Source organism: Thunnus maccoyii, chromosome 12 (genome assembly GCF_910596095.1).
Source record: "Thunnus maccoyii chromosome 12, fThuMac1.1, whole genome shotgun sequence".
NCBI lineage: Eukaryota > Metazoa > Chordata > Actinopteri > Scombriformes > Scombridae > Thunnus > Thunnus maccoyii.
Genome location: NC_056544.1, coordinates 29,919,958 through 29,934,208, shown reverse-complemented (window position 1 = coordinate 29,934,208; position 14,251 = coordinate 29,919,958). Strand labels below are relative to the sequence as shown.

The 14,251-nt window shown below is 40.6% G+C and overlaps 1 protein-coding gene across 4 annotated transcripts in view; it reads left to right on the top strand.

Annotated features, from left to right (window-relative positions):
• Positions 1-14,251, top strand: part of dnaaf11 (dynein axonemal assembly factor 11) — a 46,261-nt gene that overhangs the window by 15,311 nt on the left and 16,699 nt on the right. For all 4 annotated transcript variants that reach the window (XM_042427827.1, XM_042427828.1, XM_042427830.1 and 1 more), the window contains 5 exons: positions 5,979-6,056; positions 8,457-8,522; positions 9,430-9,499; positions 12,684-12,779; positions 13,534-13,625. In XM_042427827.1, coding sequence (XP_042283761.1) covers positions 5,979-6,056; positions 8,457-8,522; positions 9,430-9,499; positions 12,684-12,779; positions 13,534-13,625 — 402 coding nt within the window. The remainder of the gene's footprint in view (positions 1-5,978; positions 6,057-8,456; positions 8,523-9,429; positions 9,500-12,683; positions 12,780-13,533; positions 13,626-14,251) is intronic.

The following is a 14,251-nucleotide window of genomic DNA, read 5'->3' as shown; positions in this document are numbered from 1 at the left end:
AGAAGAATTTCTATTTTTAACTAACAATTATTGGTTTATGACTAAAACCTCATAAACTAATAAATACTCCAGCAGTAAGCGAGACTGTGCTGAAGTTTTCTGCTTGTTTTATTCAAGTTGTGCTTTCCTACAACCAGGAAGCTGCAACTAGCGATTATTCTGGTGAAAAAGCCTAATTAACATCCTCAAAAGTCTTGTTATGTCCACAACCCAAAGATATTCAGTTTATTATCATAGAGGACTAAAGAAACCAGAAAATATTCACAAATGAGGAGCTGGAGTTAGAGAATTTAGACTCCAAACCTTTAATCGACCATCAAAATATTCTGCAATTAATTTAATAGTTGGCAACTAATTGATTAATAGAGTAACTGTTGCAGCTTTACCTCAGACGCACCTGTCACATATTATACCTTAACATCACTGCACCTGTATCAAACTACTGATAATAAACACTAAAGATTCATGACATTAAGAATTCATGACATTAAGAATTCATGATATCAACTCATCGACTTCAAGTTGATAGAAAAATAAAATGAACTAAAACACAAAAACAAACAAAAACGTTTCACCTCTATACGGTCAATATTCTCATAAAAATGCTGGAATTAAACATCAATCAAATATTAAATATCAACAGTAAAGGTCATACATATAATACAATATTCATCTATCGTAAAGTAGCAACAAACGCAGCATTTCTACTTCCTGAATACATTACTGTTAATTTGGAGCCACGTGATATGAATTTTTATAATAATGTCTTATTTTCTAGATTAATATAAATATTTAAAGTGCTGAAAATAGAAATCATCTTCCAGTTATTCTCCCAATCAATAATTTTGTCTATAAAATATCAGAAAATAGTGAAAATACCCATGATAACGTCTTCAAATACCCAAATATATTCAGTTTACTGTCATATATGATGAAGAAAAGCATCAAGCTGATATTTGGCATTAATCTTCTGACGATCAACTGATCGATTAATCGAAACCAAACCTACTTTCTTGTTTATAACACCAGTTATCGTATGAGTTTCTGAATCCTGGTGGAATCGCTCCATCAGTAATACGTGCAGAGAAATGCTTTATCCTTTTTTAATGATATTTCATCCACAGGTTGGTAATAAAAGGCCTTTCTAACGATAAGAAGTCAGGTTCTACCCGGATAAGCCTGATTTGAAGAAACCCAGCGTGACGGCGAAGAAGCCAGCCGGTGACTTTGGCGTTCCTAATCCCATAATATAAAACCATCGCGGGCCTGCATGTTGTCCAAGCATAAAAAATCAGGGTGATATGGCCGTTGCCGTTTTTATCGTCTCCCTGCGCGCGGCTGTCAGAGCGGCGCTGACTTGATGCATGCAGTCGTGCCGTCACTGGGTTGTCAGGAAAGATGAATTTCCTCCTCCTGAGGTGGATTCTGGTGGATAAGGTCAGCCAGGAGACGCTTCTGTGTTTAATGGCCGCTCTGTTTCCCTCTGAGAGGAGAGGATAACACCCGGACGAGCAGCAGATCCAACCTGCAGTCTAGTAGAGCTCCACTTAAAAAAAAAAAACCACAAGTCGAGGAAAAACCGATAAACCGAGGAAGTTATAATTGACGGACGGGAAGCGTTTGTGAGATAACGTGTGATGTGTTGTTGAATGTTTAAATGAAGAGATTGAGACACCAGGTTGATATCTTGAGCTCCTGGTTGACAAAATAACACTAAAACAGACAAAATCCTCCACACGATGAACATTAAATGAGAATCCACATTAAAAACAAGACGTGAGTGATGTTGAAGCCTTCTGTCTCCGCCGTCTTCACCACGTTTTACTGAAATTTACTAGACAAAAATATTTCAAATGTAGGCGTCAAAGTTAAAAGCAGCTTTTGTTCTGATTTATTGATTCATTGTTTTTATTTCCCGTGTTGTTTGGAGGAATCTGCTCGCTCATAGGCGCACTGGGAGTCTTGATCAATCACTACAGATTAATAAACAGAAGGAGATGTGTGTGATTTAAACAGCTGTCTGTGGAGATTAGACTTCACCTGGTGCACCGGAGAGGAAAGAACAAATGTGACACGAGCGAGTCTCTGAGTCAGACACATTTGATAAAATGTTTCTGTTCAAGGAGTCGGATGAGTGACGGACGTCAGAAACGCTTCTTCCTGTGTGGATTTATCTGAATCCCTGCAGTGATTCTCGCCTCTAACAATCGTTTAATATGTATCATCTTATAGATTCATCTCCTGATTATATTTACGAGTGATAAAATGTCACAAAATATTGAAAAACGTCCGTCACTTTGTAGGTAATTTAATGTTTTATTTTATCCGACTAACAGTTCAAAACCCAAAGATATAAAACAAAGAAGAACAAAAACATTTATCAACAACAACATCGATCGGTTGTATTAGTGTTTCCTGTTATAATGTGACTGAAGTTTCACACTGAAGTCACTTAATGAGACCTGAGTCTGCTGATGAAGGTCATGAGGTGCAGTTGAAAGTTGGGCTGCGACTAACGATTATTTTCATTATCGATGAATCTGTTGATGATTTTCTTGATTAATTGATTCATTGTTTGTTATGTTAAGTGGCAGAAAATGGTGAGAAATGTTGATGAGTGTCTCCCAAAGCCTGAAATGTCTTATTGTGTCTCAAAGATATTCAGTTTACTGTCTTAGACGACTAAAGAAACCAGAAATATTCTCACACGAGAAGCTGCAACCAGAGAATTTTTGTGTTTTTTCTTTAAAAAACTTTTGCTGATTGATTTTCTATTGATTGACTGATAGATGAATCAACTAATTGTTGCAGCTCTGATTGAAAGCCCCAGAAAAAAGCTTGTAATTGGACCTTGAGTTCAGATTAACTCCTGTTTCTGATGGTAAGAATGAACTTTCACACTCATGGATTAGTTTTTTCATTAATTTAAGTGATTGTTCAGTCTGATAAATGTCCAATGAAACATTTCCATCAAATCCTCTTTTTCTATCCAACCAACAGCCCAAAGTTATACAGTTTACAGCGATATAAAAGAGAGAAAAGCAGCAAATCCTGAGGATGTTTGGCATCTTGCTTCAGTTAATTGTTTCACCACTAATCCATGATAACATGACGTGCTCGGCTCTCACAGTGCGCGGTATACGAACACAATACGCCACCGAACAAAGGTGTGCGTCCTCCCGGCTGAGATGGTGCTGCTGTACATAAATCAGATGAAGACTCCTCTGCAGCTCTGAGTTGTTGGTGGCTAACTGAAAGCTGTCTGAACAGATCGTCCTCAGCTCTCCGGACTCTTCAGAAAGCAGCAGTAGAGCTGTCAGCACTGATCTCTCCCTGACTCAGCAGTTTGATAGATGCCCCGTCACACCCCTGAGAAAAAAAAAAAAAAAAAAAAAAGTTACAGAAGAGGATTTTATAGCGCAGAGAGCCACACAGTTTGACCTTGACAAGTCAGCAGTATACGGCGCTGAATGAGATGGAGGGCCGGAGTCAGAGTGATGAAGATACTTGCCCTCTGTCTCACCCCGACTCATCACCAACACACACACACACTGTCACTGTTCACATGTGTTTTACAGACTCTAAGTCGTCATCTCACGTCACATCGCAAAAACGTGACACAGCAACGTTTAAACCGTCGTGCATTTCAAGAATAAAACACCGGAGGTCATGACGCACAGGGAGATAATGAGCCTCACAGGCAGAATATCGAGTTATAACAGACCGGTGTGATGTGTGCAGAGGTGTGTGTGTGGTTCTCTGTAGCGGCCCGGTGTCGTCTGTAGGTGTGATTTAATGAACACAATGAACGTCCGTGCGTAATGGAACTGCGCTCTGACGCAGCACTTCTAAAATCAGAAGCTGCAGATTTATCTACATATCTGTCCTGCTGCCTTCAGGTGCTGCAGGGATTTCATGTGTTCATGTTCATGTTTCAAGTGAAGAAGAAGCTTTTCATAGACTATAAAGAATCTATGGACTAACAGACAACCGTAAGAAATTAATTCACATTTTTCTCAAGTGTGTCTTAAACCAGCAGTCAGGTGTCCATATGAACAGTGAAAGAGGTTTTCCTCGCTGTAATCATTCCTCCTGTTCATACTGGATATTAAAAGATCCTTCAAATGTGTTTTCAATGGAAGTGATGGAGGCCAAAATCCACAGTGTGTCCACACAGTCATTTAAAAGTTGATGTGAAGCTTATATGAGTCTTCAGCAGTCTGAGTTAGTCATATCAAGTGGATATCTGACACATTTACAGTCTTTTTAACATCAAATTCCCTCTTTGTGTTTCCCTGTTGAACTGCGGTGGAAGTATAGTAACAAAAAGACCTAAATAGTTTATTTACATTTTAAGCATCATTCTGTTTTTGTACATTTTCTGCTGCAAGTGTCACGATGTTGAGCCAGAAACAGACGTTCTTTCAGTTTCCACCAACATACCAACGACTCACTTTGAGCTGCTTCATCGCACTGTTCGTTCTGCGCTGGTGACCGAAATACCAACACAGAAGGACAAAACGAGTTTCAAGGTCAGAAAAACGTCCAAACTGTTTGGTCATTGCCCAGTTATGTTTAGAAGTACTCTGCTATTGCTACATGAACGTGTAGACAAAATGTAAAACGGTTAAAAACAAATTCATTCACTTTATTTCAACTTCAGAAATGAACCAGTCAGTTGAGGTGATGATGAGAAGAAGAAGAACCATGGACAGTGTCAGAGAGAGAGAGAGAGATGGGGCTATAACTGAAGAAAAAATCTCACCATGTCAGTGTTGTCATGATGTCAAAGTTATGACTTTTATATGATACGTGTTTTAATATCTCAGTACTGAAATGAAAAAACCTGAAACATCAGGAAAAGTATTGAAATAATATATTAGATGACAGTATTGCGATACCTTTCTAGTATCAGTATACCGTGCAGCACTACACTGCATAATGAGAAATATGTTGCAAACAAATTATTAACAGCAAGCCAGATTATTAACAAAAAGCTTCAGCACAATGTTTTCATGACTGTAACTGAGGATCGATATGATATCTGAGGAAGAACGCAGGGTGGCTCCGCTTCCTCCTCGCCGTTCGGCTGTTAACACGGATGACCATGGCGCTAATGGAAGCATTAACCCAGGAAGTGTTAGCGCCTCGTCTCGTTGCTCCGCAGCACCACTTAAACTCATTAAAGGTCTCTCTGCAGCCCACTGCTCTAATAAAAACGTGAACTTAACGTGGTGAAGTTCAGCAGATTGAACATACCGTCACATTCGTCCCCCTCGTCCCCCTCGACCGCCGACTGGGTCTAATAGACGGATGTTTGTGTGTGTGTGTTTCATGTGACTAATGGAGCGACTGTTTGTACAGCAGATGGTAATGAGAATACAGGAAACCTTTTACCTCAGAGGTGGAGGTCTGGAGGAAAATATGGCGTCAGTTCAAAAGTACATTAAAAGTGTGTGTGTGTGTGTGTGTGTGTGTGTGTGTGTGTGTGTGTTATCTAGAGCTGCAATGATTAGTCAATTAGTTGTTAACTATTAAATTAATCACCAACTACTTCGCTAATCCATTTATCGCTCTGGTTTCAGCTTCTCAAATGTGAATATTTTCTGGTTTCTTTCGTCCTTGATGACAGTAAACTGAACATCTTTGAGTTGTGGATGAAACAAGACATTTGAAGACGTCATCTTGGGCTTTAGGAACCAGTGATCGACATTTTTCACCATTTTCTGGACATTTTATGGACCAAACAACTAATCGATAATGAAAATGATCGTTAGTGTTATCTGTTGCGTCTCTTTATGGAGGCTCCTGGAGGAGGAGAGATTCTCTCCTTCACCCCTCAGACCTCAGACCCCATAACACTGGTACTGTCATCTGTCAATCCACCCTCACACACACACACACACACACACACACACACACACACACACACACACACACACTCCGTACCCCACTCACGCTCTGCTGTTTCCTTGCAGGCAGAGAGAGAAGAAGCCGAAGCCGCCGAGGACTCTGATAACTGCTGATGGACGAGTCATGAATGTCAACGAACCCAAGTATGAACTGAACACAGACACAGAAACACACAATATATACAGGATTAAAGGGTTAAATACGCCATTTAGCTCAGTGCTGATGCCCAGAGAGCATACAGAAGTGGGCCACTCTGATGCTGCACTGCTGACCTTCCTCTGGTCCGGACAATATGGCTCACATGTAAAATAGTAAATATGGCCCAAATATCCCAAATCAAACGTGGGCCTTTTTTGGTAAAGATGCGGTGCTCTCAGGTATGTGTGTTCTGGATATGGGCCAGTTCTGGTTTATCTGGTTTGTTCTTGGTTGACATACGGCTCGCTTGTGGCCCAGATTTGGGAAACAGGAGCAGACGGCCCAAGTGTCATCATTCCACGCAGGGCCAGATGAAAGTGTCGGGTGTGGGCCGGATCTGGGCCACAGCAGATCTGCTCTCTGGGTGTAGTCTTGGTTTTGAAATCTTAAAACTTTTGCTGACACACTAATATGTGACTGGAGAAGCAAAGTAAAGTTTTAGAAACTCTACAGTGATGATCCACAGATCTCGCTGTCAACAGTCAACAACGACCGTTAGTTTAACTTATTATTTAAAGCTTTGTGTGCAAATATTCCAGATGTTCAAAACATGAGCTGTAAACATCCGTTAGATAATTAACACAGATACACAGGATTACAACTTTGAAGATGCATTTTTCCTTATTTTAATATTCTTTGCAGTAGAGCTGCAACAATTAACTGATTATTATTGTAGTAATTGATAGGCAACAATTTTGTTAATCGAATCATCATTTAAGGATTTTTTTAAAAGCAAAAGTTGTAAAAATTAATTGGTTCCAGCTTCTCAAAGGTGATACTCCTCTATTATAATAAACTGATTATCTCTGGATTTGTGACTGATAGACTACATTCACATTAAATGCTGAAGTGGCTGAAATCTGATTATTTTGCCTCCAGATGACTCAGTGTGAACAAACAGAGTCTGATCTCATCTTCACATCAGATCTGGGACACTTGTATTTATGATCTTAGATCTGATTCATATCTGATCTCTGGCTGTGTGACCGCTGTCAGAACATCAGATCAGACTTTATGTGTTTTTTGGGTTTTTTTTTAACGTCTCACTTGAGACAAACAAACATGGAGGAGACAAACAACGGCAACGGGGTCAATGAACAGAGAGACGAGGAAGTTTCAAATTTGTGGGACGCTTATGGAGAAGCTTCTCCACAACAAATAATCCTGCAGATGTAAACTAGCACAGCCGTGTCATCTCTGTTTATGATTCGACAGTCACACAAATGACGTTATCGTTGTTATTCTTATACGCTTGCAGCTCACATTCCAGTTAAATCTGCACATATGCGGCAGTTTAGGACCTCAGCAGTTTTCATGCCGGAGTCGGATACATGACAAATTACACATGAATGTAAACCATCAACACAAAAACATCAGATCAGACTAAAAGATCTGAATTGAGCAGCACAGCCTGGTCAGTAAACGCCTTCTTGTTTACAGAAACAGGTTTTGTTGTGCAGTAGACTGAACCTCCAGCAGCTCTGTAATGTTTCAGTGTTTCCAGCTTTGATTGACTGAGAGGAAAATCAACCAAACCACTCGGCGCTGCAGCGGCGAACGCAGCGCAAAGAAACATAATTGGTTCGAGTTCTGTTCTCTGCCGATCAGACAGACCAGAAAAAAAACAATCAACTGCTTCAATTTTGTTATCAAAAAAAATCAATAAAGGAAACAGGTCACGGCTCCTCTGTCACATTTTACTCTCACAGTCCTTCATAACAGCTGTTTTCTTTGACGCCGGGTCAAACCGCTCAGACAGCGAGGACGGGTACTGTGCGATTGCTTTATTAGCAGCCTTCGGTTTTTTGATCTCTGCTGCCATCGGAGAGCTACAGCAGTGTGTTGTGTTGTTGGGGGGGGGGGGGGGGAACCTGATAGCTGTGGGCCACCCCCCCCCCCCCCCCCCCCAGTCTCCCTCCATTAGCCAGAGGTTTATATCCAGAGCAAGGCCACGAGGGGTCGAGGCCCCCTAAAACACGGTTGATTTCATTTGTAATCTGAGCTGAGGACACACTCAGGTCAGCAATGTATCCTTTATATGATGTATCACTTTACATCAGCAGGCAGACAGGACAGCGCGGTTCACTGCAGCACCGCTGATAACAGCCAAAAACATCTGATCTGTAACACGTTTACCGACCGTTCACGAGCAGCTCGTAAAGTCGTGATCTGTGGGTCGATGCATCTCGGACAGAATGTTTCTTACAAGTAAAGAGGCTGTACTGTTTATATTTCCATGTGTGAATTATATTTAAATATTCAAATAATACTCTGTTTTTAGCTCTGCAGTTGGTTGAGATTTTATCATTTTAACAGCTGATTTCTGCCTCTGTGTGTGTTTCCAGGCTCGACTTCTGTCTGACTGAAGATGATGAAAACAACAGGATTGTCTTAGACCTGGCGGTGTACAGGTAGGAGCCACACAAAGAGGCTGTAACTTTGGATGATATCCACTAGGGGTGTGCCCGAATACAAATACATTGTTCGGCAAAGCACAAATAGTGGGTTTTATACAGATATTTGTTTCATACAAATATTTTAAAAGTTATGTGTTGGGGGTGTTCCCCAGAGATAAAGCTGAGCTACTGACACAAGCAAAGTGCTCCCAAAGGACTCTCCATAACCTGTTGTTCCCCTTCTCCTCTCCACAAAGTTAGGTTGTAAAAAATAGGCAATAAATGAAAAGTGCAAAGCAATAATCACCTTTGAAGTTCCTCCCTACATGTTACATGGTGTGCTGTCTCTGTGTTATGGGGGTATAAATAGGTAGAGGTCTGTAATCAGCGCAGTCATCTATGATCTGGGAGACTCCAGTTCAAAACCTGTCGTGGGGAACTCCTTCATAAGATATACACTTATTGTAACACTTTAATTTTCTAAAATTAAAAGTGCAATAAAAACAAAAACAGGATTTTTAAGCCTCTTTCTACTTTTATTCAAATACAAATACAGATACAAATACAAATACTGGGCTCTCTGCACATCCCTGACATCCACTAACTCAGTCTGCTGGAGCCTCATAGAAGCTTCATATCCATTTTTAAATACTGTATATTTTTACTCAAAATGACGACTGTGGATTTTATCCCCGATCACTTACGTTGAAAGCACAGGAGGGGAAGTTAACATCTGTTAATTATCATATGAGCACCTGTGAACCTGAGTTACTGAGTCCCAAAACATCACAAACACCTTCTCGTTTGTATTAATCCTCGTTACAGTTATTTTTATGTGTAAGTCGTCCACCTGTGGAGGATCACCTGTACCTGTGTCTCTCTGTATAAACTCACCTGACCCCCCCCCTCCCCCTCCTCACAGACACATGGACACCTCCCTGATAGACATCGATGTTCAGCCGACGTACGCCAGAGTGAGCGTCAAAGGGAAGGTACTCTGCTGCTTTTAATCATCAGATTCATTTAAAAAAACCTTTCATACCTGGTAAAACCACCGTTTCATTCCGAAGGACACGTTCATTCATGCTTTAAAGGGCAGTAGGAGAGATTTTTTTGAAACATTGGTCTTAAATCTTTGTCACCGTCTGGAGTTTATAGGTCAGACTGTTGCTCAGAAACGTTTCCATCATCGATAAATATGTAAAATGAGTTTATGCTGAGTCAGTCTACATATTCTTGTGTGTTTTTGAATTAAGAATCTGTAGAGTGAACAAAAGATCTTCTTTACAGATTAACGTAAAGGAAAATATTTAATGAAAAATGTATTGATTTCATGTAATTTTCATGTATTTTGGAGACGTTTTACTTTTTAACCTGCATGTCTTCAGGAAAAGTGTTCAGAGCTCCAGTTTCAGTTTCATTCTCCACACGTTCAGTCCCGAATGTTCCCACAGAAACGTGGCTTGTTCCAGACTGCTGCTGTCAGCCAGCGAAGGTCGTTGCTCAAGGGCACTGTGACGGTAGTTTTGGCGAGGAAACTTAGTCATGTTCTCAGCCAGTTTGGAGATTAAAACTAATGGCCCTCCAGCTGACAACAGCACAAATATGGATGAGTTAAGTTGATGGCATATTACAGTACCAGTCGACAGTAGTATATATGTGTAGCTGCAGAGGTTTGTTGGTTTGGATCCTGCAGAAACACAACAGTACGTAGACGTTTCTCACTGTGCCTGGAAGTGTTGATGCAGCTGACAAGTCCAAGATCATCTCCTGCAGATTAACCACATGATGATGTTTGTCAGAGAAAGATTTGCTTTAAAGGTTGAAAGAAACCAACTGTCTCCAGTGTCGATGTTACATGATTTATACATCCAACCGTCAACTCAGACTACCTCTCTAAAAGGTTTTACCTATCCTTCTAAAGGGAGGAGATTATTATTTATTCAGACTCACATTTTTACACGAGCACAAAAAGTTGCTTGTCAGGAAAACATCGACTGTCAGAATTAACACGTTTCTGCACAGACAAACATCCAAATATTACAGTGTGGCTGTTCTATTTGTTCAGTATTACAGTGAGTGTAGTTGTTCCTGTGTTTCCACCACGTCTTTTTCAAGCAAATTTGACAGTTTGACAGTTTGACAGTACAGTTGGGTTTATTTACCACAAACAGCCAATGCACCTTACCAGGAACTCCATGTTTTCATCTTTTACCTCTTGTTTCTGTGCTTTGCCAATTAAAGGCAGGTTTGCTTAAAAAATAACTATAACGACGACTAACTCAATATTAAATATATGTATATATATATATATGTATACTGTATTTTTATATATATATATATATATATATATATATATATAAATACAGTAGAATTATCACCTTTCTGACAGTGTCAACAAAACCTGAACTGCACTTACGTTCTTTGAGAAATTAACAATTTAGCACAAAGTTAAGAGGTTGTGATATGTAGCACAACAAGCTAGCGAAGCGATCCGCGTTCCTGCACATGCTCAGTGGCTTCTGAACTTACACAGAACTACTCTCCGGAGACTGAAAACATGATGCTGTTATTAGTCTTTGGAGCCGTTTCTAAACAACCAAACTCCTCATAATGAAGGAACATGTCACCCAGTGCAGCCGTGTGACTCACTGACATGTTTTTAATAGTTTTTGTACAACAACAGAGGTCTACAGCATAGAGGAATAAGACATATCAGGCTTTGGATACACACACAATAAGAAAAATATAGAAAATCACCAGACTTATCCTTTAACGCACCTTTACAGTAAAACAAAAGCAGCAATTTTGGATAAAACTTGACTTCTTCTGTCTTTTTCACTTTAAAATCCCAGTGTTCCTCTTGCATGTCGCAGGTTTCTGCTTTAACAACCTTATGATACGATGATTTGTCAACAGTTCAGAGTGATCTATGTGTTTGCAGGCTGCTGTGAATTCATGACGATGATGCCGAGTTTGACGTAGAGAGAAGCGTGATGGATAAAGAGTCAGATTTAAAGCAAATAAAAAGGCTGTCAGAAGCAGCTGAATCATCAAACCTGCTCCTAACTATGACGTTCTGATACATTTATGGAGAGAGTTTATTACACCTGCTGTGGAGTGATTTCCCTCAGTGACTCTCTCTCTCTCTCTCTCTCTCTCTCTCTCTCTGGTCCCAAAAATTGATCAGCCGAGCGTTGATGTTTAGAATAAAATACAACCTGTAATCGGCTGAGTTACCTGCCACAAGTGGAAGATTCAGTGTCAGCAGAAGTTGAGCAGTATTTATTCTGTGTCAGGTGTGCATTTTATCAGCGTGGTTTATTGTAAAGAGAGACTCGGTTCTGCATGTCATCGTAACCACAGAGTTACCTCCAGGTGTCCAATCCGTCATATCTCCCTCAGCGCCGCTGCTGAAGGTTTTAATCTCCCACTAACAGACCACAGCGACCTTTAAGCCTGATTAAACAGCTGTTAGCCCACGCATAAATCCAAGACCTGTAATCTTTTTTGTTGTTGTTGTTTTGTTTCTGTTCCTGTTTTCACCCTCCAGAAAACAAATTACACATACAGCTACTCAGTTTTCCAGAGTGCAGAATGTCATGGCTCCGCTTCAAGCCGTTAGCGTATTTATGGATGGTTGTTTTACGCCAAGGGGGTCAGCCTGATTGGACGGGGGTGCGGTGATTTACGCAGTGATACATCAACTCAAGCCTTTAAAATCCCCTCTTAATATGAACTCATTTAAGGCAGCGCTGGGAATTGACCGGAGGAGTCATCCGTGAGGTGCGTAGATCACGTCAACCACATCTCGACAACCGCAGCTCCTTCAGTTTTGGCGGTTTTTCTTCTTCTCTGTCCTGCTGTTTGCGTGGTTTCCCCTTAAATTCCCCCCTTTAATGATAAAATATTGAAATTATATAATTATCATATGCTGTTTTTCCTCCCACATGGATCATTTTAGGCTCTCATGGGATTTCATTCTGATGATTGATTGCCACCGTTCTGAGTCGGAGCTATTCTGGTCACTCTCTCTCTCCCCGAGTCTTTTCTGGAAAGTGTACCTATAAAAAGGCCCAGCTAATGATTAAAGTCATTTGACACACTGGGACAGTGTTGGTGCCAGATCAGCGCATTAATCTTGCTAATTAAAGTTATGAATAATTTACTCTGCAGATATTTCAGATGGTCCTGCCTGCTGAAGTGAAGCCGGACAGCTCGACAGCACAGAGGTCCCAAACCACCGGACACCTGGTCCTCACCATGCCCAGAGTACGTACGGTCACACATCCGCTAGTACACGTGCACACCTGAGCCAGGTGCAGGCAACAGAGGAGAAGCTGCTGGCTGCGACAGAAGTAGTGCACATGTCAAACTTTCAGGAGCTGAAGCACTTTGTGCTTTCTTGCAAATACAAGCTGAACTTTCAGCCACACTAGTGATGTGAATCTAAAGATGGTGATGTCATGTAGCTTAATACGATACAGACACATCCGTATCTACACTGAAAGCATTATTGTTTGCTGTAATTACTCCTCCTGCCCATACTCTCTGCTAGAACATGCCTTCTTAAAGCAATTACAATGTAAGGCATGAGGACAAAATCAATAATCCTCTGTGATGCTCAGCTGCAGCTGAGTTTTAGAGTTACAGTCTTAGAATTATGAAATTCTGGCTTTGTGTTACTATTCCTTCACTGTGGCTCTGCAAGGAAACACAAAGAGGGGGATTTCATACTAAAAAGACTTAGTTTTTAACTGTAAATCATGCAAAGATATACCAATTCTAGACCTGGAAATGTGCTTGAAACGTCCCCTTTAATGAAGGAACTCTTCATATAGTCTCTATAAAGAGAGACAGGTGCTGATACTGCAGTGTCTGAGCTGCTACTATTAATCTTCCATATGGCTTCTGATGCATCCTGCACCACGGCGCCAGTAAACTCTCAGAAAACGAACGCGCAGATGCTGTTTGCTACAAATAAACATGTTTTTTTTTTTTTCTCTCTCTCTCTGTTTGCTTTTAGGCTGAAGGTGAAATCAAAGTGACAAAGACCATCCCACGTCCACCCAGAGCATGTCAAAACAGACGCAGCAGCCCGCCTGAGGACAATAAAAGGTAAAGATATTCACTACACCCACTGCAGCTGCAAAGCTCATGATACAGATGTCCTTGTAATGTGTGGACGGGAAGGAAAATGAACATCAGAAACGCTCCTCAGCTTCCAAACCAACAAACAACTACGTGGTATTTTATCCTCGGCCTGCCGTGCTGTTAGACGTGTTGCTCATATGGATGTTTTTCTTTTTTTTACTTGACATTTTCATTAAATTATCTTTACAGCGCAATAATGACAATATAAACATGCAGGCTCAAATGACATTTCATAAATAAATATATTATTACAATGAAAAATTGACTTAAACTTCAAGGAATTAAAAACACAAACGAGCCTCATTTCTTGTGACATGATATTTTTAATGTTTGTGTTAAAGCTGCTTCCTAAACATGAATGATTCATCAGCGGAGGAGTCGCGAATTCCAACGTTATAACGTCAGTCGAATCATTCAGCGTCATTGTACGTAGAGCAACTGAAGGTTTTACAAAGCTAGTCATGTCTTAAAATGACCTGCCTGCACAACTAACTGAAACGATATCACAGAGGGCTGATGGGAAAGGAAAGCAGAGCAGCAGGGTGCAGATAGGGATGCATGATGCAAACTAATGGAAAGGGTATTGGCCC